Source organism: Panthera tigris, chromosome D4, assembly GCF_018350195.1.
Source record: "Panthera tigris isolate Pti1 chromosome D4, P.tigris_Pti1_mat1.1, whole genome shotgun sequence".
NCBI classification, from domain to species: Eukaryota; Metazoa; Chordata; class Mammalia; order Carnivora; family Felidae; genus Panthera; species Panthera tigris.
Genome location: NC_056672.1, coordinates 90,295,734 through 90,320,713, shown reverse-complemented (window position 1 = coordinate 90,320,713; position 24,980 = coordinate 90,295,734). Strand labels below are relative to the sequence as shown.

The following is a 24,980-nucleotide window of genomic DNA, read 5'->3' as shown; positions in this document are numbered from 1 at the left end:
CCCCTTTGCAGGCGCCCAAAGGCCCTGAGCCAGAGTGTGCTGAGTGGCTCCTTGGGGGGCAGAGCGGGAAGCTCTGGTCTGCAGTGTAAACCGCGCCCCACCCCCACCCCAGCCCCAGCCCGTCTCAGGCTCCCCGAGGGCTGGGCCGGGTGCAGGCAGAGCAGGGGAGAGGCACACACTAGCCCGCCTCGCCTCCCTCGACAGCGTCTCCCCTACACGCCCGTAATACACACAGCGGTGAAATGAACAGGAAATGATGATTTGGCTTAATTGCCATTTATTCAAATGTGGGTTTAAATACGTTCATTTTTAAATTAGCAACCGGCTCACAAGATTCCTGCGCATCTAATAACGGCTCTTGCACGGCCCAGGGCCGCCGGCGTGGTTAGGGCGCACGCATTTATCAGGGGAGACGGTGGGTCAGCGCTTAGGACCACAGGCCCAGGAGCCAGGCTGTCTGGGTTCAGACCCCGCTCTGCCACTCCCGGCTGTGTGACCTCAGACTAGTGTCTTCACCCCTCTCTGCCTGTTCCCGCGTCTGTGGCACCCGTCCAGGACCTGCCTCGTAATGTGCGAGGCACGAACGCCTCGGCCCCGGCACAGGAAGGACTAGGTGGATGTCGCGGGGTTGGAAGCGTGAGCCCCAGGCCCCCCACGCCGGGAGTCCACGGGACACGGCCCTTAGGTGCTCAGAGACACGCGCTGCCATCTACACGTCCCGGCATCCGGCAAGGAGCAGCCTCTCCCTGTCACGTTGGCTGTGGGTCCTTCAGACACCTGTCCGGCTGCTCTGCCCTGGGCCCTCCATTTCAGACCCTCCCTGCGGTCTTCATCCAGTCCCTCCTCAGCCCAGCAGACCCATCCCCGGGCCCCTCGTCTAAGCCCTAACGTTAGCTCTGAAATTATCCCTCCTGTGTGGGGTGGACACGGTCAGGGTCCCCGACAGCCGGGTCCACGGCGGCTCCAACTAGTCCGGACCTGCCCACCCTCGCTCGGGAACCTTGAGCAGGCAATTCCCGTGCAGGCCTCGGTTTCCCCATCTGCTAAGTGGGTTTCCAGCGCCCTGCTTTTCCCAGTCTGAAGGCTGTGATAACCCAGGTTGACCCCACAAGCATCTGGAGAGACCCAGAAATGCAGTCAGCGTGCTAAAGTGACACCGTTGCAAAGTACAAAGTCCTGTCACAGGCAGAGACCCCCAAATCCCCACCTGTCCTCCACCCCCACCCCCCGCCAGCCCCTGGGGAGCCAGGCCTAAACGGGCACGCTGGGTGACCGACCAGCCACTGCCCAAGGGAAGGGAGGGGCGGACTCTGCGAAACGGGTTGGAGGGCTTAGGCCGAGGACTCAAATCTCGTATCAGCCTCACACGAGGATGGGACTCGTGCCTCGGTTTCCCCCCTTTGGGTGCTGCCGCAGAGGCCAAACACAATCCCCCAGGCGAGGGTGCACTCAGGCACCCGGTATTCAGTAGGCAGTCAACAAAGAGCGGCTCAGTATCCCCAGCCAGAGGGGGCCTTCCGAGCACCTGGCCGGCCCGCCTGGGCACAGCAGGGACGTTCAGGTGGCCGAGAGCGAGGGAGAGGAGCTCACGAGGAGGCACCCAAGGCCGGAGACAGCGCGCAGCGGGACCGGACAGGGAGGGGGGAGGCGCGGGGGGGAGGGGGGGGAGGCGCCGCGGCTCTTACCGAGGTGGGCGTTCCCTTTGCGGTAGTTGCCTGTCACGTGGGTGCAGCTGCTACCGTCCCCCTGGCAGACGCCGCACTTGTCCAGCGTGTGGGTGGAGAAGAGCACCCCGTCACAGCCGATGGGCTGCAGGAAGGGAGGCGGAGAGGGCCGCTGGGAGGGCGCCGCGACCCGGGCCCCCGGGGCCGCCACTGCCACAGGAGGACAGGCGGGGCGGTCAGCGCAGTGAGACCAGTGGTACTTTTGCTACAATGTTTAACAACCTCACATTTTCCAGACACGCAAACCCCTCGCAGGTCGGTGAGCTTGCAGGACGTGCCGTCGCGGGCCGGGACCATGAGCTGCCGCTGACCGTCCACGGTGGTGCAGTGCAGGTCGCACGGCTTGCTGGAGATGTGGACGTAGTCGTCTGACGGGGAGACGGAGGGTCTCAGGGTGGGGGGGGGGGGGATTCAGGAACTTCCTGTCCCTCCCGCCGAGACCCGCCTTAGCTCCTCCCACCCATTGCGCGAACGGAAGAACTGAGGCCGGGAGAGCGGAAGGGACGGATCCCCCGACGGACGGTCCGGGCGGCCCGGCACCTGCTCCGTGAGTGAGAGGCCGACTCCTCTTCACGGTGGCCTGTGACCTGACCCCTCCCGCCGGGCCTCACCGTCCACCTGCCCACCCCGGGCCAGGGCGGCCCCTCCACACCCGACGGCTCCCTTCTGGCACTCTGCTCCCCCCTGGGCAGCCCAGGGCCTGGTACCGGGGTACAGGGGTTTCCACTGGTGCGTCCGCCCGTCGTACACGCGGGAGTTGAAGGAGATGCATTGCTCCTCCCGGAAGCTCCTCCCGTCCGGCGGACACTCCTGCGGAGCGAGCGAGAGAGCAAGAGAGAGAGAGAGAGGAGGCTCCAGGAGGAACTCGGCCCGACAAAGGCATTTTTGTCCCGGCTGAGCAGGAAGTGGCTGCGGCCGGGCTGGGGTGGCCTCTCGTTCTCCCTCAGTCCCACTCGCTTTCTGGAAGGAGCGGGGGGCAACCGAAAGGGCTGCTGCCGTCCCTCAAACGCCTACATGCCCTGGCCCTCCTGGTGCTCCGGGCAGGGTCCTTCCATGTCCCCGTCACCCCAGCCTCCTCCCCAGAGGCACTGGGGCGCGGAAGGGGCGCCCGGCCTCGGCTGTGCAGGCGCTGCACCCCACTCGCCTGCGGCCCAGGGCAGAGGGGGGAGGCCTGGGGGTGGGGGGCAGCCGGTCACGCCGGGGGGGTAGGTGGGTCTCCCTTCGGAGGAGCTCACAAGCGTCCAGCAGGGGAGCAGACCAGCGATGCCAACACAGGAGCTGTGGCCACCCGCCTCCCTTCAGGCCCTAACTCCTCGGGCGTGCACATACCCCGAGACGCTCACGGGGACGCAAAGACCCCTATGGCTTGCTGTCTTTCTATCCCACACCTGTTCTGGGTGGTGGGGGGGGGGGGGGAGTTCAGGTCCAGACTGGTTTGGCCCCACTGAAGGGCACCCAGAGGCTGAGCCAGAGTCAGCATCTCCTGTCCCCCCTGGGGAGCTGCAGTGAGACTTCTCACGGCTGGAGATGGGACACCTGGTGACTGTCGGTCTCCCAGCAAGCACCTGGCATAGGACTTGTGAGCAGCCTGAGATCTGCACGTTAGAGGCCGCACGTGAGCCCCCGCCCCCAGCAGAAGCCAGTCCTCACGAGCCCTGCGCGTGCACAGCACAGATGTGACCCGAGGCGTGAAGGGGGCTCTGAGCCCAGGACCCCTCACCCTCCTTCTCTTCAACCGGAAGTAAGGGCAGACCCGGCGCAGAGTGCCTGGAGGGTCTGGGGGCCACCTGAGACCGGCCTAAGGAGCTTGGGGGTAGGGCTGCGGTCCCGCCCGGGCGGGGCCTCACCTGCAGTCTGCACAGCTGGTACCTCTTGGACGTGCCCGTGCAGGTCCTGTTCCCCGAGCCCGTGACTGACGTCCTCCTGGAGGGAAGACCCGGGCTCTGAGCTGGGGGCTGGGGGCCGCGGGCTGCGGGCACCGACCGTGCCCCTGCTCCAGACGGCCTCTGGGCTGGGCCCCGGAAGCCCCCCCTAATTCCTCTGGCCCCCCACGACTCCACCGCAGCCCAGGGAAGATACCACTTCACCTCTGCACCCCCGGCATAGAGCCCAGGGTTGTACACAGAACTGATAATGATACCAAGAACGTTTACTCCGTACCACTCCATACGTGAGGAAACTGATGTTCAGAGAGATGAAGCGACTTGCCCAAGGTCACACAGCAAGGACGTAGCAGAAGCAAGATTTGAACCCGGGCCCGCCCGATGGTAACCACTATATCCTATGTTTTTTCCTGTGTGAATTCGACTCGGGTTTTCAGAAAAGAAGGACCAGGAAAGACCTCGCCCCTCGTTGAAAAAAATCCCAAGAAACAGACCATGCCTTCTCACGAAAGGGCTGTCTGTCCCCAGAGTCCCGGGACAGGGTGAACCCCAGGACACGGTCGCCCAGGACCCGTCAGGAGCCTCGGCCCTGACAGGCCAGCAAAAAGGCTCACTCACCTGGCCTGTGCCGCCTCCACCTGAAGACCCCTCCCAGCCTGAGCCCCACCCACCTGTCACCCGCTGCCCACCCCCGTGCTAGTCCCACACCTCTGCTGAAGACAGTGCCGCTCCTGGGACGTCACGCCGGCCCCACAGCTGCGGGAGCATGCCGTCCACTTGGTCCACTCTCCCCACCAGTAGGCGGTGGCATCCGAGCCCCCCTCCAGGCTGTTGGACGTCGGGCTGTGGTCCTGGGCGAGAGTCCCCACGGAAGGTTAGAAGACGCTGGAACGGGACTGGCCCGCCATCCCTTGCTGTGGTCAGCAGCACACAGCCCGGCTGGGTCCCTCGGCACCCCCGCCCAGGTGTCCAGGGCGGTCTTGGAGGGAACTCCCCGGAAGTCGTGGGCCTTAAGCCCTCCCAATCTCGAGATCTGGAACATCTTGGGGGCTTGGCGGGAGCCTGAGGCCACACCGTCCTTGTTTATCTTCTCCCGAGCGGCCTGGGCCCCGGCCTGGGTTCTGCGGGACACAAGCCCGCCCCGTCTACACGCCTCCTTCCAGGACTTTGCTCGGAAGGAAGCACTCAGCCCCCTCCAACCCCATCCTGCCCAAATCAGCCAGAGTCCCCGTAGGGGCTGGTCTGACCGGCTTGTAAGACGTATTCCGGGGCTGTGTGGGGATCTGGGAGTGCATGCAGGGCTCGCTGGACACGTGCCCTACACCTGCCGTGCAGCCCCTCCCACCTCAGCCCATCTGGGTGAGGGACCCTGCTCCCCACTCACCGTGGCCCCAGTAGATGCCACACGCCCAGCCAGAAGTGCCACAGCCAGCAGGGACCAGACCCAGCGTGAAGGCTGCCGTCTGCCACCCATCCTAGGAAGCAAGGCCACGGTCACTGCCAGGCCAGACCCAGCTCCTCTGACAGCTGAGGAGGGTCCACTTAAGGGAAGAGCCCTGGGGGCCCGCCCAGCACCGAGGCCCAGAGGCTCTCTGGGATTGATTGGTAGTGGCTGCCTGGTGGCCCGTTGGGAGAGGCGGGTGGGTGATTAACGATGCCTGCCACAGGCACGAGAACCACAGGCGGCGGTGAGCTTGCAAAGCCTGCCCCGCCTCCCATCTAAGGGTGCACAGGGATGTGTGCTTTGCCTCTGACCACCTGAGCTCCCTAGAGAGGGCCTGCGGAGAAAAGCAGGGACAGCTGAGGAGGCTGCAGGCCCAGGCCGCACCCGTTGGACGAAGGAGCCAAGCCCCAGAACTCAGGCCGCCATCTCCACTGGGGGAACTGGCCTGAACAAGAGCCCCTGGGGATTTTCACCTGCTCGGTGCTAGCTGCCCACCTGGGACAGTGGTCTCCCTGCCAGCCACACGGGGCTGCCGGAGGGGCCCATGGATGCCACCCACTCCGCCAGCCCCTTCCTCTCTCTGGCCCCTGCTACCCCTGCCCTGGAGGGGGCCGGGCCCGGGACCCTCAGGGATCTCAGGCCGCACAGAGTCCAGGCGCCTGTGTCCCTCCCTTGTCCCCCGGGGTGTGGAGTCAGGGCAGACCAGAGCTACGGGGCTGTCTCTTCCCCAACAAGTTAGCACTGTCAGCCCCAAACACCCCTCGACCTCCCTGCCAGGGGTCAAACCAAGGGGAGCCCTTAGCCTCTCCTATCTGCCTCCGCTGTGTGGACGCCTACCTCCTAGAAGGGAGGCACGGGGGCCTTCGGCGGCCTCTGTCCAGGGTCTATCTCAGGTCCTGAGTGTCACTTGCCAGCAGGTCAGAGAAGGGGTTTCAGAAGCCGCCAAGCCTGTCCCCCTACGGCCTGGAAGCGACGGAGGGGAGCCAAGTCGCCCAAAGCCACACAGCAAGGTGGCCAGATACCCGCCGCCCCCCCACCCAGACCAGAGTAGACTCGGGGACTCGTCCCCTGCCCCCGGCTACTTTCAAGGAAGAAGGTGTGAAAGTCGCCCCCCCCGCCCCGCCAGCCCCGAAGCCAACTCCAAATCTGCCCCCCTCCCCCGCAGGCCTCCACCTACAGCCCCCCCTGCGCCCCCCCCCCAGCCTCACACAAGCACAGAGCACCCCCCTCGGCAGCCCCATTGGCCAGTCGGTGCCCCAGCTCCTGCCTGCTGAGCCGAAGACAGGTGCTGAGCCGGCCCCACACTTGGTTTTCATTAAGGCTCCCAGACACCGCTGGCCAGAGGCCAGGTCCGGCTCACGCGGGATCCATCCCTCCCTGGGGTCCAAAAACAGCCACCGGCCGGCAGGAGAGGCTCGCCGTGCAAAGACCGGCTTCAGGCGCCCGAGGCTGGGAGCTGAGGGGCCACCGTCGCCACGCGCTGAGGGTCCGGACCCCTCCCCGTGAGCCCTCCTCCTGTTACATAACGGCTCCCCGGGGGGGGGGGGGGACCGGGAGATGCTCCGGCCCCCCCGGCCCCCTCAGAGCTCCATCCGTGCCGCGGGGGGGGCAACGCGGGAAGGCGGAGGTGGCCTACCTGGCCCCCGGGTCAGCAGGTCGTCCTCCCGGGGAAGGGGGCAGAGCCGCTGTGCGAGGGAGGCGCCAGGTGCCGGGAGCAGGGGGAGGCTCAGAGTGCAGAGGGCCGCGGGCTCTGCCCCTCGCCCGCCCTCCTCCTCCCCCTGGCCGCCTCCGTCCTCCACTTCAAAGAGCACCCATGAGAGGGGGTTCCCGGGGAGGCGCGCAGCCCAGTGGCGGCTCTGTGGCGCGGCCGCCTTTATAGCTGTCAGGCAGACAGGGAGGAACTCACACTTCCCACCAGGCTGCTCCCCCGCCCGCCGCCGGCTGGCCTGGCGCACACTTTAACCCACTCCGCGCCTCTGGAGCCCGGCCAGGCCGGCCCAGCTGCCTGCCGACTGCGGCCTCGGCGGCGGCCCAGAGCAGCGAGCCGCGAGCGGGGAGGCCGCCTTCCCGGGTCCGGGACGGGGAACACGCGTTGGGGCGTCCAGGCGGAGCAGCCGCGGGCCCGGGGTCACGGGGGAGGTTGGAGGTGGCAGAGCCCGGCCCCGGCCTCGGCCCGGTCCGGCTGCTGCCTCGGGAGGGGATCCGGTCCTCCGGCGCTCCCCAGAACGGGGTCCGGGGATGTAGGAGACAGCCCGTCTGACGGCTCCATTTTACGGATGGGAAAGGTGAGGTCCGGGCCGCCCAGCCGGCCCTGGAGAGGTCCTCCTTGAGGAGCGGACGCCTATGCGAGCGGAGGGACTAAGGGAGACCCGGTGGCGGCTCAGCCAAGGGTTCCGGGGAAGGGACGGAAGTGCCCGGGTGCTGACCGGACGGCCGACATGGCCAGGGCCGGTGGGGGGCGGGGGGGCTGGGGAACCAGCCTGGCTGGGCCCAGGCCAGTCGGGCAGCCCCTGGCAGGCCAGACCTGTGTTCCTGCTGAGTCAGAGTGTGGAGCGGAGGACGGAGCAGGCAGCACACGCTCCAGCCCCTGGGCACCCGGGAGGACCCCGGACTCTGCGAGCGGTCCCCGAAGCAGGGCCTGGCACCCGCCGCTTACACACCGGCCTCCTCCCTGGAGCCCGCCCTCCTGGAGCCCACCATGGAAGGTCTTCTGAGCCATCTCAGCCGCCCCCCTGCCTCTGCTGCGCAGGGGTCATAGGCCCGCACGGGCACCTGGGGAATCCCCCTCCTCCCCTCCATCCTCCCTGCCAGAGGAGCTACGGTGAGCTCCTTCGGCGGCCACCTTGGGTGGCTGAGAGTTATCCCGTCCCCGTGGCCTGTCTGGCCACGGAACAGGAACACTGGAGAAGGAGTAAGAGTAAAACAGCACCGCCCGCTCCCGTGCGTGGGGCCCTTCCCGTGCACCGGGAGCTATGAGGCCAGCATCTTCGCTATGCCCATTTTGCAGATGGACAGACCGAGGCTTCAAGTCCCACATCCGGTAAGGGGCCCATCAGGGACCCCAGCACTCTTGCTGATCGTGTCCTCTCCGTCTGCAGGGTTCTCCCGTGATATCTGTCCTCCCCGGAACATGGGGGAGGGGGGGTCTTGTCCATCTCGTTTTCCCCTTGGGGCAGCTGGGATAGTCACCGTGACCAAGACTTGAACCCAGCTCCACACTGCCCCCTGCGGCCGGTGTGCTGAAGTGCAGACAGGACGGAGCCTGTCCCCGGGCACTGTCTGTAGCACCCGCACCCACGCGCAGACCCCCCCCCCCCCCCCCCGGCCCTCACAGACACAGCCGCCATCCCCTCCCCTCCAGCCGAGCGCCAGGGCCCGGCACCCCCTGGCACGGTCCCGAAACTCCCAGCGTTTCTGGCTCCACAGCCAGCCAGCGCCAGGGTGACTAATGGTTTCCCTTGGGAGGGACCCCACGGCCAACCGACACAAACACCCCCAGCGCCTTCTCTGAGCCCGGCGGGGCAGTGCCCGGGAGACAGGCCTGCCTGCCACCGCCCTGGCTTCGTGACCTCCTGCAGGTGTGTGACCCTCCCAGGTGCCTGCCACGCTCCCGCCCCACCCCAGCCTCCACCTGGAGGAACCCGCCAAGGCTCTCCCCCGAGGGACACCGGTGAGCCCCCAAACTCCAGACCCGCAGGGAGCTGCACCTGCTGCTTTATCTGCTGGTGGCCTGGCAACGTCAGGAGAGAACTCAGGAGCCAGGGAAGGCTTCTGGGAGGCCCCCCAAGACCCTAGGAATTTGGGGTGAAGGATAAAGCACTGTGCCCCGAGTGTGGAGAGCTGTTGGCCCCGGGGGAGCTGGTGGGGGTGGGCCTCCTGGGCCACAGGCCACAGGTGCCCTGGGGACTCACTTCACAGGGTCCCAGCCAGGCTCTCGGGGCAGGAACCCAGAGCGCCCTCCCGAGGAGCCTCGGGGCCGCTGTGCTCAGAAGGGACCCACGCTTGCGGCCGTCAGCGTACTGACAGTCTTAATAATGTTTCGCTTGGATCCGTATTCTGGAAGTGACATCCTAAGGGACGAGGGAGCACGCACTGGGGCTTGGAGCCTTGGCTCACGCACGGTCCGCCTCCCCGGTTCTTGACCACCCGACACCCCGCCAGCCCTGACCCAGCCACCGCAACTGCCTCTGCCCTCCGCGCTGGGCGGGATCCCGGGTACCCGTGAGGGTGAACGCTCATCCCGGGAGTATCCTCGTGCCCAAAGGAACACGGCGTTAAGCCTCGGATAAAAACTAACACGGTCCGTCCGGAGAATCGGGGAGGAAAGAAGCTCCGTCCTGCTTTTTGAACAAAGACCCCCCCCCGCATTTTGCACTGAGCCCCACAAATTACCCAGCGGGGTCACTGCCTCCTGGCTGGGTCCCTCCTATGGTTCAAACTGCGTCTGGGCTCCCTGGAGTCACTGCGAGTATTTTGAGCCCCTGTCTCAGGTCCTGTTCCCCACTTTGTGGAACCCTTCTTTTGCACCCATCTGGACATGCTCAGCACCCCCAGCCGATCTTCTAGGGCCACCTCCTCCAGGAAGCCCTTGGGACTTCGTTGAGGCTTCTCATGTCGGGCCAGAATGCTCTTCCCTGACCGGCAGCTGAGACCCCACAGAGTGGGGGCCGCTCCCAGGTCACAGGGCATCTTTGTGGGGCCGGCTCGTAGTAGGTGCTCGGTTAACAAAGGGGCGGGTGTGTGTGGCGGCTCCCGACGCCAGGGCCCCCTGTCCTCTGAGGTTGTCTACTCTCCGGAGGCAGAGCTCCCTGCTGGCCTGCTGACGTCCCCCAGGGCCTTTGCCGCATGGAGACCCCACCCGCCACCACCTGTGGGTCCCGGCTGTGTTTTAGGAGACTGTCTTGGCACTGGAGCCTTCTGGATGTCCGAGGAGGAGCTTGGAAGCGGGAAAGCAGGCACATTTCTAACGATGCCAAGCAGGGGTGTGGGAAAACAGGAGGCAGACCGTGAGGCAGGCTCAGGGAGGAGAAGAGATCCAGGGCACGGGAGGGGCGCGGGGTGCCACGGGGTGACGGGCTGGGGGTGCTGGTGGCTGAACAGTCACACGCGGAGCCAGGCCCCGTGCTGCACGGCAAAGTGTCCAGAGTGGAGCCCAGAAGCATGGGGACCACAGCCAGAGCGTGTGTGAGGCGGATCCCCCTGCCCCGGCCGCCAGCGGCCTGCCTGCCCTCCTCCTCCTCTCTCTGTGCCCCCAGAGGCGTCCTGGGTGCCTTCTGACAGCAGAGCGTTCCCACCCAACAGGCCCTGGGCCATCGAGGGGCCAGCTTGGAGGTGACCGGCCAGACACCAGAAGAGGACCAGGCCCCCGAGGGCAGCCCCAGCACCGTCAGTCCGGAGCTCCGCGAGCTCTGGGGACCCCGTGAGCTCCCTGCCCAGCCCAGGACAGATGACAACTTTCTCTGCCCCGGGCCCAGGGGCTGGACATTCGGGAAGAACTTCCCCCTGCAGACCACGGGGGTCAGCAGGTGGGAGGCTGGACCACCAAACGGACTTCTTTGTTTCCCTGTCCAACTTTCTCGGCCTTTCTTCTGTCAAGCCAAGGCTCGAAGTTCAAGCGGGGGGACCCAGGAAATGGGTAGACCTCTCTGGTTCTCAGATTCCACAAGAGGCTCCCTTCCACCCGGATATGGAACAGGAAGGGGGCGGGGAGTGGCGGGTGCATGACAGGCCCCAGTAGCCTCGGCAACCCCCAGGGAGACGAAGCCCCGAGGCCAGACAGGCGGTCGGGCTGCTGCTCAGAGCTCCACACCACGACGCTGGGAGGCAGGGGCAGTGCGGGCTCCATTTTGCAGATGAGGAGACTGAGGCTCGCTGGGCGAGGGGCACACCAGAGCCCCAGAGCCAGGCAGGGGCGGCGTGCTCCGGCTGGCTCACGTGGCAGGCGTTCAGAAGCTGGGGGTGGCTCGGGTTGCTAATTCTCAGCCTGCGGCTGAGGACGACACATGATTGCTCTCACAAGCTCCGTCGCAGACACACAGCGCGGACACACGCGACACGTGCACGGCGCAGAGGTCCCGGACAGCGGTCCACGCTGCGGACCCCAAGGAACGAGCTGGGAAACATCAGAGCCCGGCCCCGCCCCGCAGGTGCGGGCCCGCCTCGGTGCACCCCTACGCAGGGAGCCCAGGCGCAGGGGCCGCCCCGGAGCTCCGGGCCGGGTGTTCAAAGCTGGAAGGACGCAGGCGCAGCCGCTGGCTCCGCTCTCCGGGCGGGCAGGGCAGACAGACAGCTGTCCGGGAGGCGGGGGCTCCGTGCCATTCCAGGCGTTTCGGCACCTCTATAAAACCCGCCTGCTCCGAGGCGAGGGGGTGAGGGACGGGGGGGGGGGGGGGGTTGGCTCCCTGGGGGCCTCCCCCCTCCCCTCCCCTCCCCCAGCAACCCCGGGCCAGCGCCACCTGCTGGGCGGAGCGGGGATGGCGCCTGGGGCCGCGCAGGGAGACCCCGAGCAGTCTCTGCTCCTCTCCGGGCCTCAGTCTCCTCCCCTGTAAAATGGGCACGGCAGAGGCAGCTCTCCCCACACCCCCCCCCCACCCTCTAGCAGCTGCCAGGACCCGACAGGACAAAGTAGGAAGAGTGCTTGGCACAGGGCCCTGCACATGGCCGGCGCTGAATAAATGTCTGCGCCTGCCAGTGGTTTTCAAGACACACACAGTGTGTATGTGGAGGGGGGTGGGTTGCAAAGGGGAGCCCACACCCCGCCGGGCGTCAGGAGAGGCTGAGGGCCACAGGGGAAGGCAAGAGCGGCAAGAGCGGCCAGGCCGAAGGAGGGTGTGCTCTGGAACGTGGGCAGGTGGGGGCCGGTGGGGGCTGGCAGGCGGAGGTCACCGAACGCAGGGAAGGGGGGGCGGCTTGCACATCTGCTGCTCAGGCCGCTGGTTGAGTGGCCCCGTCCCCCCCTGCCCCTGCACCTCCGAAGGCAGCTCGACCCTGGAAGCAGCAGCCCGCCTTCCACTCTGCCTCCCCCTCCCCCAGCCCCCAGGCCCATCGCTTCGCCTGCTGCAGGGAGAGCCGAGGGTCATTTCAGTCCTGTTCGGAGCTGGACGCCTTCCCCCGAGCCAGCTGGTCGGTCTCCAGGCGGCCAGGTCTCAGAGGGGAGCCGCACGCAGGCCCCCCCCCCTCCACGCTGTCCCTGCACTTCCTCGGGCTGCCCCCGGACTGGTCACCTGTCCCCCTGCTCTGGGGGCGGCCCCCCTCGGCCCCCTTCTGCCTTAATCACTGCAACACATGTACAAGCGGCCTCACCCTTGCTTCCACCACCTCCCCCTTCTCTTTTTCCCTTCCCCAAGCTCACAGCCCTGGCCCTGGAGTTTACAGCTGCAAAGAAAACACACACACACACACACACACACACACACACACACTCCTGCACAAAACCAACTGTGGAATGTTTTCCTGCTTCTGAGCAGGGTTTATGGCTCCAGAGAGTTCTCGGACACCTGACATCTACTCGTATTTCCACTCCTGGAAGCTGGGGCTGGGGGCTGGGGCTGGGGCCGGGTCCGAGCAGGAGCTGAGGGGCGGAGGGGTGGGCCCGCATGGGGTCGCCTGCCTCCTGCCCGGAGCTGCACGCAGCAGGATCTGGTTTTCCCATTTGGGGCAGGGAACTGGCCGCTAAGTGCCAGACTGAAATGTGCAGCCGCCTGGCCTCCTCGGACTTTCATTCATTCTTTTAACAAAGTCATTCATTCAGCCGGTGTTTGTTGAACTCCGACCGTGTGCCAGGCTGGGGCTCAGCACAGGAGCGCCATCAGCTTGCCTGGGGGCCAGCGCAGGGGGCAGCTTCCCCACGGATGGCACGGCCCGGACAGCGACCAGAGGGACCAGAACAGGGGAGGGGGAAGCATGTTCTTCCGGGGTCTGAGAGCACGGTGGAGAGCGGGGTGTGCGGTGGGGGCACCGGGGGCGGGGATGGCCCCGTGGTCTCCCTGACACTTGGACTTCACCCCAACGGCGGTAGATGCCTTGGAAACTTGGCAGGCGCTTACGCGGAAAAATGACACGACCAAATGCATCGTTGCAAACAGCAGAAGCGGGCTCCAGCCAGCTCAGGTCAGAAATGAGATTTATGGAAAGGGTTTTTTGGTTGCTCTTCTACAGAGGGAAAAGTGGAGTAGCCAGGCCCCTCTCTGAGACACTGAGATGCATTGGCAGACCCTCCCCCGGCGCCCCCCCTGTCCCCGGAATGGTCACACTCCGCAGCCCGGCTCCCACGAGAACCAAAGCGTGGCATATCCGAACAGTAGAACGCTACGCGCCCAGCGACCAAAGGAACCACTTGCCACGACGTGGGCGAACCTCGGGGACGTTCTGTTGGTGGGGCGAATGCCAGTCAGACCCACGAGAACGCGTGCTGCACAGTTCCATGTGTGTGGGTTTCCAGAACAGGCAAAATCAGGCAGAAATCAGGCTAGCGCCTGCCTGTGCTGGCAAAGGGCACGCGGGCACATCCTGGGGTGACGGGGACACGCATGGGTCACGGAGGTGTATGCACTCATCAAAATGCATCAAACCTGTACTTAAAATCTGTACATTTGGGGGGCACCTGGGTGGCTCCGTCGGTGAAGCGTCTGGCTTCGGCTCAGGTCATGATCTCACGGTCTGTGAGTTCGAGCCCCGCGTCGGGCTCTGTGCTGATGGCTCGGAGCCTGGAGCCTGCTTCAGATTCTGGGTCTCCCCCTCTCTCTGCCCCTCCCCCACTCACGCTCTGTCTCTCTCTCTCTCTCTCTCTCTCTCAAAAATAAATAAAACATTAAAAAAAAATTTTAAATGTGCATTTTTCATATGTGAATTTTATCAGGACGAAAAACATAGAGCAGAAGGGAAAGAATGTTCTTCTGCTGACAAGGAATCCATCCTTCAGGAAACAAGCAAGCAATCAGACCAGGGAGAAAGTCTGTCTGCGGAGCTCACCACTCCCATCGTTCTTGGGCCGGAGGATAAGGGGGCACCCCGCCAGACGGCTCCCCTCAGACCTCTGAAAACAAGGAAAAGTCACTTCCCAAAGGCCACCCAAGGGGTGCGGAGAAGGCGAGCGTCAGCCTTGTCCTGGGTCGTCAGCCTTATCCTGGATTGTCAGCCTTACCCTGGATCGCATTGGAGACCATCCTGGTGTCTGTTACAGATGCGAGACGACGTAAACAAACAGAAAAAAACCGTTTCATTGGTTCTGTTTTGGGGGAATCTGTGTGTGGCGGGGGGGAGAGGGGGGCGGAAAGCAGACAAGTGAGCGGGACCCTGCCTATGGGCTGGTAAAATATGACACTTGTCTACAGGGTCCTTCAGTGATTAGAATTGACTAAACCTTGGGTTCTCTCACCTCTAGGCGCCAGCGGACATTGGTGCCCTCGTCCGGGGCTCCCGAGTGCCCTGGGGAGAGGGCCAGGACGGAAAGAGGCTGCAAGTTGAGGCTGGTACTCATGGGGACTTTGTCGCCTCGAAGGAAAGAAGGATGGTCTCCTTGAATCAATAACTCTGGTCTCCCAAATTAAAAAAAAAAAAAAAACTCCGAGACAAGTGTTGATCACGTGGTACGTCAGCTGTTGGCCTCTGTCCGTGTGCCCTCAACACGTGCACTCAAGTCCCTGCCCCCCTTCGGGGCATTCGAACCACAGCTGCCATCGGAGCCCCCACTGAAGGGAGCAGGCCTCGTCCCTTCCGAGTTCTCTGCCCTGGGGACCCGGGCGGCCCGCACCCTCCCCTCCTCCCCAGCCGGCGCCCTCCTCCCGGCCCATGGGGACGCTCGTGGCAAAGCTGCTCCTCCCCACCCTCAGCAGCCTGGCTTTCCTCCCCACAGTCAGCATCGCTGCCAAGCGGCACTTCCACATGGAGGCCATGGTCTACCTGTTCACCATGTTCTTCGTGGCGGTAAGTCCGGGCCCCGCGGGAGGACCCACGCGGGGCACCCCCCCAACGGCGGAGGAGGGGGGCCATCTTTCCACCACGTGCCTGTATCGGTGATGAGGAGAAGTGATTTGGAGGTGAAAGAAAGAGCCCGAAGACCAGGAGAAAGGGGTGGGGGGCCCCCCTCCTCCTCTCTGGACCTCAGGTTCCCCGCCTGTGCCGGGAAGTCACTCTGGGCTTGGTGTGCGTAAAATGGGCGAGATTCGGTGGGTCCAGGACGAGCCCCTCCGGGGTGCCCCTTCTCTCACCGCTGGCAGGCCACCCCAGGCCCCCGCCCTTGTCCCACCTACGAGCGCGGGGCAGCTGAGCCGGGGCGGAGGGGCCGCACCGGGCCCCGGGAGGGGGGTAGTGGGGTTTAGGGAACGTGTAGGGCCTGGGTGAGTCTGATTCCAGGACTCTGGAATTCCGTAGCTGGCCCCTGTTCAGGAGGGCCTGCTCACGTCTGCTTGTCTCTCCTTCTTGGGGCCTACGTCCGTCTCTCTCTGAGTCCTTCTTTCTCCATTTATAAGCCTGGACGGCTGCCCTTTAGCACTGTCTCTCCCCCCCTCCCCTCCCCATGGGGCTCTTTCCCTCTGCCTTTCTCCTGTTGCTTTTCTCCACATCTGCCTTTTTTTCTTTCACTCTGTCTGCGTCTGGGTCTCTCTTGATTTCTGGAGCTCTGTCTCCATGAACTTGCCCTCTTCCCAAACCTCCTTGTCTCTCCCTGTCCGGCTTTGCCCCCCTGCCCCTCCACGTGTCTCTTTGGCTCGATCTGTCCCTCTAGTTTCTGTCTGTCTGTCTGCCTATACTCCTGCCCGTGTACGTCTCTATCTGATCAATCATTGCCCCCGACCTACCCAATCGATGATCCTTCCATCCACCTGCCCGCCCCCGTCGGTGTCTCAGTGCCATTCTATCTCCCTGCCGCCATGTCCCTCTGAGCCCCCCACGATCACGGCTGGCCCCCCTCCCTGGCTCTGACAGTCCTCCTCCTCGGCTCCCCTCAGACTCACCCTTCACTGAAGCCCAGCTCCCCGCCAGAAGCACGCACCGCGGGGGCGAGCGTCGCCCCGGACGTGACAAATCGCACGATGCCTTTTGCCGCCGGCCTGGCTCCCCAGCAGCAGGGCCTCGGGGTTCCGGGGGCAGCCGTGGGCAGTAGGTGTGTGAGCACACGCCTGTGTCCGCAGACGTGCCTGCACGTGTGTGTGCACTTGGGCGGGCGCCCCCTTAGGCAGCAGGGACCTGGGGCCAGGGGCTGCCTGGGGCTTGTCTCCACCTCTGGGTGGGAGAGACCCCCGCCGGGAGCCAGCATCCAGGCTGGGGGGCGTGCCGGGGGCTCTGCACACAGTGTCTTCTGTGGTCTTCTCGGCTCCCCGTGAGCCTGGGATTGTGACGGGCCCATTTGACGGATGGAGAAACCGAGTCCGACAGAGGCTGAGTCCCGTGTCACTGTGAGCACCAGATGTACCTTGGCGCTCCTGGCTCAGTCAAGGCATTTTGTCCGATGCCATTTCATTGGCCCCACAAGGGACCCCTGCTTGGGAGGGCTCCAGGAAGTCGGTTTGGCAGGTGGGAAGCCCAGGCACGGGGCGGACGCGGGACTTCTCTGCGGGTACAGGGGGCTTAGGGCCGGGGAGGGGGGCCAGGGGTCTTGTCCCCAGGCCCAGGTCAGACACCACCCAGGAACCCACAGACACGGCCAGGCCACCCCTCCCTGCTGGGGCTGGGCTGGCCCCCAGCTGCCTCCGGGCTGACCTCAGCGGCCCGCCCTGGCCCGCCCAGAATGGCAGAGGCAGCTGCCTCCTGTGACAAATGTCCTCCAACCTCAAAGCCACACTCAACCCCTTTCTCCCAGAGCCCCAGGCAACACCACTGCAGCCCCTGCCTCCCATGTGGCTTCTTCTGCGTTCCACCAAGGACCCTCCTTGGCCAGTTGTCACAGGGGGTGGCCTGGCCCACCCCGCGGACCGACAGAGGGGGCCCCAAGCAGGCAGCCAGTGGCCGGGCTCACAAAACAAGGCTCCGTGAGGTCGGCCTCTGGAGGCTGTGCGGTCTCCCACCAGGTCCCCAGCTGTACCCCACCCCCACCAGCACCCTCCGGGCCCCCAATCTGCCCCTGCATTGGAAGACGGAGGCAGGCCTCACAGGCGCCTATCCCCGCTCTGCCGTGCCTCCTTGGCGGGTAGCACTGCTCGGAATCTCACCGTCCCCACCTGCCCAACAGAAATGAACCAAGGGCCTGGCGGGAGAGCCCCCCGCCCCCCCCATCTCGGGTCAGCTCTCCTTCAAACCGCTCTAAACCCTGCATTCACACGGCCGGGATGAGACAGTATTCCTGCTCTTGATGGGGGCAGGGCACAGACACTCCAAGAATCTCTTAGCAATTAAGTCCGTAATTCTACACGGCGATCTGTGCTACAAAGGAGAGGTGTGGGTGCAGAGACAGCAGATGATGGGGCTGGGGGGCGGGGGGAGGGATGGAGTTCTAGAAATAGCAGGAGAATATCCATGTCACTTGTAAGGCCTTGCTCTGCCTGCCAGAGCCACGTGGAGCAAGTGTCCTTCTCCCCACTCTATCCCACAGAGTTCTGAGCACCTTGATCAGGCCTCACCTGAAGCTTCCCTTTCCCCCAACAGTTATGTCCACTCCCTAGTTGTTCTTCTCTATCCTCTCTGCCTGTGTCACTTCAAAGGGCGCAGACTCCAAAGTTCAACACAGTCTTCTAGGTGGGTCTGACCCGGACAGAGAGAAGCAGGACTCTGTCACCTCCCTTGTTCTGGGCACTATACCTCTATTAACACCTCCCCGGGGGCACCTTAGCTTTAAGACACCCATAATTGTAACCAATATGAGCTCTAAATCCACCCCAACTTGCTTGACTCACCGGGTGACCCTGGGCTCCTGCTCCCCCTGTAACATCCCTGGGGCCTCCGGACGTGGGCTGCTGTCCTGCACACCTCCTCCCGCCCACTGAGCTGGGCTCACCAAGAGACAATTGTGCCGGTTTCCGGGCTCGTCTATGCCCGTGGAACTTGTCAAAATAATTACGTCACATAATTTAATATTCCTTAAAATGATGAAATGCATATATGCAAAAGGAAAGAGTTGTTTTTGGTAAGAAGTCAGTTGACAGCTTTGAGGATACTCCATAGAGGCATTTGGCTTTAAAAATTGCCGGTAGGGGTGTCTGGGGGGCTCCGTCGGTTAAGCGTCCGATTTTCGCTCAGGTCACGATCTCGCAGTCCGTGACATCGAGCCCCGCGTCGGGCTCTGTGCTGACAGCTCGGAGCCTGAAGTCTGTTTTGGATTCTGTGTGTCTCCCTCTCTCTCTCTCTCTGCCCCTCCCTTGCTTGTGCTCTGTCTCTCTCTCTCTCTCTCTCTCTCTCTCAAAAAATAAACATTAAAAAAAGTAATAAAAAAATAATAGGTTAGAAAAAATTGCTATTAAATAAGGTGTCGAGGAGACGACCGTACGAGTGTGGGAGCGGCCGGGCAAAACGACCGTGCCGTCTGCAACACCGGGGTCCCTGCGGTGGTTCTCGAAGCGTGTTCCCCCTGGTGGCTGGCTTCAGCCTGAAAAACTCTTAAAAATGCACATCTCCGACCTCCCGCCAGACCTGCCGAGTTAACGACTCAGGGTGGGCTCAGCGATCCGAGGATTCACAAGCCCCCCCGGGGGGTTCTGGTGCCCACTCGGGGCTGAGGGCTTCCTCTGCGGGGTAGCCCAGTCACGACAGGGGTCAACCGTACAGCAGGAGGCCCCTCAGGCCCCCCAGGAGCCGCCTGGCATCCAAAGCGTAGGCCCTGGCCTCACGTCCACGGCCGCGGGGAACGTGCACCGGCACCCACTGGCGGTAACCCCGGCTGTTGAAGGAACGTGCAGGGCGCGTCTTTGAGCCTCGGCGGAGCGTCGCCCGGCCTCTGTCTACTCGCGTCACAGAAAGTAAGAGACGCGTCTGAGCCCTCAGCGCGTCCCAGGCTCCGGACCCCGACACGGATTGTTTCCTCGAATCCCCACGAGACCCCATGAGGGGAGCAGTCGGCAGCACCCCCATTTTTCAGGTGGGGAAACTGAGGCACGGGGCCGTGAAAGGACTTGCCCGAGCTGGTGAGTGGTCTGGCTCAGCTCGGAGTGTGGCTGTGGCTGGGGCCCAGCCCCGGCCCCGGTCCCCCCACCCTCCTCCCCTCCTGCCCTCCCCCACCCGTGCGCTGTGCCTCCCAGCCCCCAACTGCCCTGCGTGTTCCCACAGTTCTACCACGCCTGCAACGGGCCCGGCCTGTCGGTCGTCTGCTTCATGCGCCACGACGTCCTGGAGTACTTCAGCGTCTACGGGACAGCGCTGAGCATGTGGGTCTCACTGATGGGTGAGTGGCCGCACCTCGAAGCCCCGTTTCCCCGCCGTCCGCGGGCTGGGCCCCCCCCCCCCCCCCGGGAAACCCGACCCCAGCGATCCTGCTGCCCAGTCCTCATCTGGAGCGTCTCCTCCCCCGCTCCCGGGGCCCAAGCACAGTCTGGCCTAGGGACGCGCAGCCCTTACACGCCCGGATTCCCAGTCTCGAAACCTCTAACGTACACTCTCGGTGAGTTCCGACACGCGCTTGTTCCGACACGCGCATGGCAGAGCAGTGCCGAGGGCTGGCGGAAGGGCTTCCGCTCTCTTCCCCCGGAGACCGCTGTCCCCAGGGCAGGGTTTGCCCCCGAGACGTTTCTTGAGGCTCGCGCAAGCCTTGACGCACGTCGCTGTCAGCTCGGGTCGGTACGGGGATGGAATCCCTGGACGCAAGTCGTCCCGCGACTTTGTTCTCACTTAGCGCCGTCTCGCGGCAATGTGAGTCAGGGCACGTGGACCCCGTCGCTCGGGGCTCCCTGCTACGCGCCCGTGAAGGACCCAGATCTTTCCTGTCTCTGAGCTGGGTGTCTTTGTCTCCGTCCCAGGGGTCTCCAGGGGTCCCCAGGGGTCCCCAGGGGCGCGCGCGTGCCGCCCGGGCTGCTCCGTCCACGTCTCTCCCTTCAAACCCGCTGGAACAACTCAGACCTCGGAGTGACCGGGCTGGGCCATGGGCTGTCTCTGGCAGAGGACGCCCAGCACTGGGAGCCCTGAGGGATGCCTCTGGGGGAGCAGCGGCCGGAGGGGGGGGGGGTCAGGGGGCCGCTCACCTCTGCCGGTTCCTCTCCCCGCCCTCCAGCGCTGGCCGACTTCGACGAACCCAAGAGGTCGACCTTTGTGATGTTTGGCGTCCTGACCATCGCGGTCCGGATCTACCACGACCGCTGGGGCTACGGCGTGTACTCGGGCCCCATCGGCGTGGCTGTCCTCATCATCGCCACCAAGTGGGTGCGTACCGCCTGGGCCTGTCCCCCGGCCCCCCTCACCCCTCCGCCCCGGGCTCTCCGATGACCGCCCGTCTCACCTAAAGCACAGAGACGGTGAGCACCAGGCGCCCCTGCCCCACCGGCGTGGTTTCTGTCACCCGCACTCACCGGCTCTGGGCCTAAAACCCAAGTGACGTCACTCCCCTGCCCCAGCTTCCAGGTCTGTGAAGCGATCATTACGGGAACAGTCTCTTCCTTACCTCGTGGGCTTGGTTCCGAGATGAACTGAGATAATGCACTTAAAAGTACTAGCATGGAACCTGGGTGTTCAACAAATAGGAGTCGTTAGGGGTATTGCTGTTCATAGTATTGCAGACAGTGACTCCTTTAAAGATGCAAAACCCATCGGAAATGGCCTGGGTTGATCTGGGAAGACTTCCTGGAGGGGGTGAGCCTAGAGTTTGGTTCTAGTGAGGAAGGAGGCTGCGGTATGCAGTGGACAGGAAGAGGGATCTGCCCGTAAGCGTTGAGGAAGCTCGAGCTGGAGTTTCTGACGCTGAGAGCCCTCTGCTGCCCACCCCTGGGGGGTATGGCACCCAGTAGGCCCTTACACACGGCTCCCAGGCCTCCCCTAATCCTCTGTTGTACCGAGCCCCCCCCCCCCCACCCGGCGGTGAGACCTGAAACTCACACTCCCCAGGCTGTCGAGAAACCTTCGAGAAACCTTCGGCAGGATGGGCCCAGGGCCATTGCCTGGGGCCCCAGAAGGGAAGGAGCTGAACCTTGCCGGGCCAGAACACAGGTCTGGACTGCCGCAGGCCTGAGGCCGGGCTCACTCTCCAGCCGTGCAGCAGCTCAGGCCCCAGGGGGACGTCCCTCTGCCCCACTTTAGCCCCTCTGGAGCTCCTCCTGGAATCTCGGGGTCCCAGCTCCAAGTGCTGGCGGAAGGTCCGGTCCGACCCAGCCCAGGCCACACACCCACTCAAGGCCCTAAAATTAAGCCAAGATGGCAGGACCTCAGAGGATGGTCTGCCGGGCCACCTGGGGAGCAAGCAGGAAGGCAGTTCCCTGGGAAGAGGGGTCTGGCTGGACAACTGGTTGCAGAGAGTGCCCACCAACCCATTTTACAGCTGCGGGAGAGAACATAAAGTTCTGGTGGCGATCCTTCCCCTCGCGCCCCGGGCTCCTCCCACAGCCAGGGAGCAGAGGGTTTGTTTGGCCAGGCGGTTAATGAAGGAAGTAGGGCTCAGAGAGGTCAGCAACCAGCAAGAAGTCACAGCAGCACCGAGCGCGGCCGGGCCTCGACTTTTCAAGCAAGGGAAGGGAGGGAGCCTCTTTCTCACTGGGGCTCAGGGACGCACTGCTGGCCTGGGCCTGACCCAGGAGGCCCCTCGGAGCTGCCTCGGAGGAGGGGACCGTGTCTGGACCCAGGGAAGGACCACATTAATGAACAGGCTGGAATGCATAAACACAGAGCCCTCGATAATGCGCTCACTCCTGGCAGGAAGTAGGATAGTCTCCTTGGTCTGCCCTGGAGGGCTGTCGTTCCCCGCCTCCCCCACCCACCCCCCCTCTCGCAGATCTTGGCAGGTCTGAATCTGGGCTGCATTGTAATCCGCCAGAATAGAAGTCACTCCCTAGTGTCCCTGAGAATCCTCACGGGGACTTCCACGGCCTTGGGGGCTGTGGGTCCAGCCACAGGAACCAAGAGGTCTGCCCGGCTCCCTGCATCTGGGGCTCCAATTGTGTTTTGCAGACCATTTAGCGTGGAATTTATTTTGGATTTTCAAGGGCAGTTGTTTCCTGGAATGAGGGTGGATTTTTCTCCCGGAGGCTCGTCCCTTCTCGAGCCAGAGTTGGGAACAGCAACCCTCGGGGAGAGGAAGCCGAGCCGGGTGCGGGGGGGTGCAGGGCTGGTCAGGCCAGGCTAGGGCACGACCTGGGGCAGCCACGGCCGTGGCCACCCACACCCAGGACGCCCCCAGCCGCACCCAAGCCCTATCTGTGCCGCCTGATTCCTTATCAGCGATGGTAAATTACAGAAACCTGAAAATCGGGCTTTGGCCGCCAAAGTTGCCCTGCCCCAGCCCAAGGCTACTCGGGGTCTCTGTGCACTCCACCTGGTGGGCTGGTGGAGGGGAGGGGGGCGCTTCCCCAGCCCCCGGGGGCCTCCACCATTCGCATTGTGCCTGTGTAGGCTTGCCACAGGCCTAAACACCCCGCTCTCTGAAACACTTCGGAACGCCCAAGGGTTCGAGATTCCAGGGTGTGGGCCTGCATTTACTGCATGATTTCAGTGCATGTGAACCCGAATTCAAATGCCCGCTTGAGCCTTCCGCTAACATTAGGGCCTGCGAAACCACAGATGTAACGTGCGGGTCAGACTGTCTCATAAATACTGTGATGGGACATCGGTGAAAGCAACCAAAGGGACTTTCGGAGCACCACACGGGCGCCCCCACCGGCCATACTGGCGGGCAGGGCCAGTGCTCCAACACCCCCTTGCTGTGACTGGCGCCCTGGGGGGGGGGTCCCCTCCGGCTGGGGGAGGTGCATGTGAAAGGGTGGCCTTGTTACATCCTGAAGAGGCAGGCAGGGGTGGGGTCCCCATGGCGGGGGGGGGGGTGGGTACTGGGCCCGCGGTTCCCAGCTCGGCCGTCCAGGCTGGGGGCTCCCTTGGGTCCCGCAGCCGCGAGGCTGGGCATGTGGGGCGTCTCCCTGCGCCCCAGCCCCTGCCCGAGTGTAGCCAAGGTGCGCATGCCCAGGGCGAGCTCTCCGGGCAGCCCGGGGCGGCGTCCCCCGCATCACCGGCCACTCTCCCCGCAGCTGCAGCTCATGAAGGAGAAGAAGGGTCTGTACCCCGACAAGAGCGTCTACACCCAGCAGATAGGCCCCGGCCTCTGTTTCGGGGCGCTGGCCCTCATGTTACGATTCTTCTTTGAGGTACAAGGCCTGAGCCTCCTCGGGGTGGCCTCACGTTCCTGCTTTTCTGTCCCTCGGGGTGGGTGGAGGGGAGCCTCCCTCCCTCCCGCCACAGCCTGCTTCGTCCCCAGCACCGGGGCGATCGCTGCCTGCGCGCACCTGAGGCGAGGCGCACAGCCCAGATGGGGCCTGGGGCGGGGGCCAGCACCCGCAGGGAGGAGGGAGGAGGGAGGAGGGAGGGGGGCAGGGAGGAGCCCCAGACTCCTTGTCAAAGGCCTAGCGAGTGGGGTTTGATGTCAGGAAAGATGGCCTGGGCCGGACACTGAGGGGAGGCTCCTTGGGGGAGGCCACTTGGCCACATTCCTGAGTGGGGGCGGGGAGGTGACCGGCAGATGCCCTGGGGAGCCAGGCAGGCCGGCGTGCAAGCAGGGGCCCAGAGCGTCGGGGAGGGGGGCCTGCGGCCCCAGACCGACCCCCCCCCCCACCCCTGCAGGATTGGGATTACACCTACGTGCACAGTTTCTACCACTGCGCGCTGGCCATGTCCTTCGTCCTCCTGCTGCCCAAGGTCAACAAGAAGGCCGGAAGCTCGGGGCCCCCCGCCAAGCTGAACTGCCCCACCCTTTGCTGTGCTTGTATCTGACTGCGCACCGCGCCCGCCCCCTGCCCCCTGCCAGCCCCTGCCCTGCCGCATCTCCCGCCTGCGGAGAGACCCCCATGGCCCCCCCAGCTCTGAGCATCCGGGAGAAATGTCTCCCCTCAGAGGGATTTGGGGAGCATCCCGCTGAGTGCTGCTGGGAGCCCACTTACTAGGTTTCTACGGAGTACGAGCCACCGTGCTGGAGAGAAAAGGACTTCCTGCCCCGCTCCTGCTCCCCCACAGTGATGGCCAGTCTGCGTCCGCAGGACCCCACAGCCAACATGTGTCTCCCCCCCCCCGTCCCCCTTTCCTCCTCACCCAGCCACAAAGGGACTCTGCCCATGTCCCCTTCACAACACCTGTCTCCTCCTGGACCCTGGTTGTCACCGCTTCTGTCCTGTGCCCTCGGGCTCTGAGCAGACCCGTGTAGGAAGCCAAGGTCAGTGGGGGCCAGCTCCGTCCAGGCCTGCTGGCCGTCCCTCCGGCCGGGTCCCTGAATCAAGCCGTGTCAGTAACGGCAGCCCACAGGAAGCTCCTCAACCCTTGACCTTCCTGTGTGCCAGAAGCCGTATGATCATCGCTTAATCTAATTCGTAAGACAAGTCTGCGTTAAAGGATGATCACTCCGTTGTACAGACAGAAGCCCGAGGCGCAGGGTCCAGGGTGTGTCTGAGGCCTCGAGCAGGCGAGCGCAGACCCGGGCCAGGCCCGAGGCCACCAAGTCCGCCCCCTCGCTGGGCGCGAGCACCTGTGTTGGCCCTTCGAACAGCTCCACCCCGGGCTAAGGGCCAGCGCGGGAAGGGGGTCTGGGCCCAGGGACACCCGAGCGGAGGCCGGCGGGCCCAGAGCCGGGCACACGGGGCAGGCTTGCGGCAGTGCTGAGGGAGGGCGGCCGGCTCCCGCCTACAGCCCGTCTGCGCTGGGCCCCGCGAGGGCGGGAGCCGGCCTCCCAGACATCACCTCACAAACCTGAGCCTCCCCAGCAGCCCCAGCCCACCCCAGCTTCCCGAATGATGTGGGCGCATCTGTCAGGCAGGAAGTTACCTACACCTGTCTAGGGCCTGTTTTGTGTTTCCAGATGGTGCACACCCACCCCCACCGCACGGGGCG

The 24,980-nt window shown here is 64.5% G+C and overlaps 2 protein-coding genes across 2 annotated transcripts in view; one reads left to right on the top strand and one right to left on the bottom strand.

Annotated features, from left to right (window-relative positions):
• The window catches only part of ADAMTSL2 (ADAMTS like 2), a 35,112-nt gene extending 28,141 nt beyond the window's left edge, over positions 1-6,971 (bottom strand). The window contains exons 1-8 of the mRNA XM_042964565.1: positions 6,688-6,971; positions 5,889-6,014; positions 4,992-5,082; positions 4,316-4,458; positions 3,572-3,647; positions 2,432-2,534; positions 1,947-2,092; positions 1,686-1,809 (exon numbers count right to left, since the gene is read on the bottom strand). Of these exons, the coding sequence (XP_042820499.1) occupies positions 1,686-1,809; positions 1,947-2,092; positions 2,432-2,534; positions 3,572-3,647; positions 4,316-4,458; positions 4,992-5,081 (682 nt within the window). The 5' untranslated portion in view covers position 5,082; positions 5,889-6,014; positions 6,688-6,971. The remainder of the gene's footprint in view (positions 1-1,685; positions 1,810-1,946; positions 2,093-2,431; positions 2,535-3,571; positions 3,648-4,315; positions 4,459-4,991; positions 5,083-5,888; positions 6,015-6,687) is intronic.
• Positions 6,972-14,840: 7,869 nt separating this feature from the next.
• MYMK (myomaker, myoblast fusion factor) lies at positions 14,841-23,873 on the top strand. The gene is made up of 5 exons (XM_042965154.1): positions 14,841-14,975; positions 19,245-19,359; positions 20,182-20,330; positions 23,135-23,251; positions 23,724-23,873. Exons 1-5 carry the CDS (start codon positions 14,841-14,843, stop codon positions 23,871-23,873), a joined length of 666 nt encoding a protein of 221 aa, XP_042821088.1.
• Positions 23,874-24,980: the final 1,107 nt, after the last annotated feature.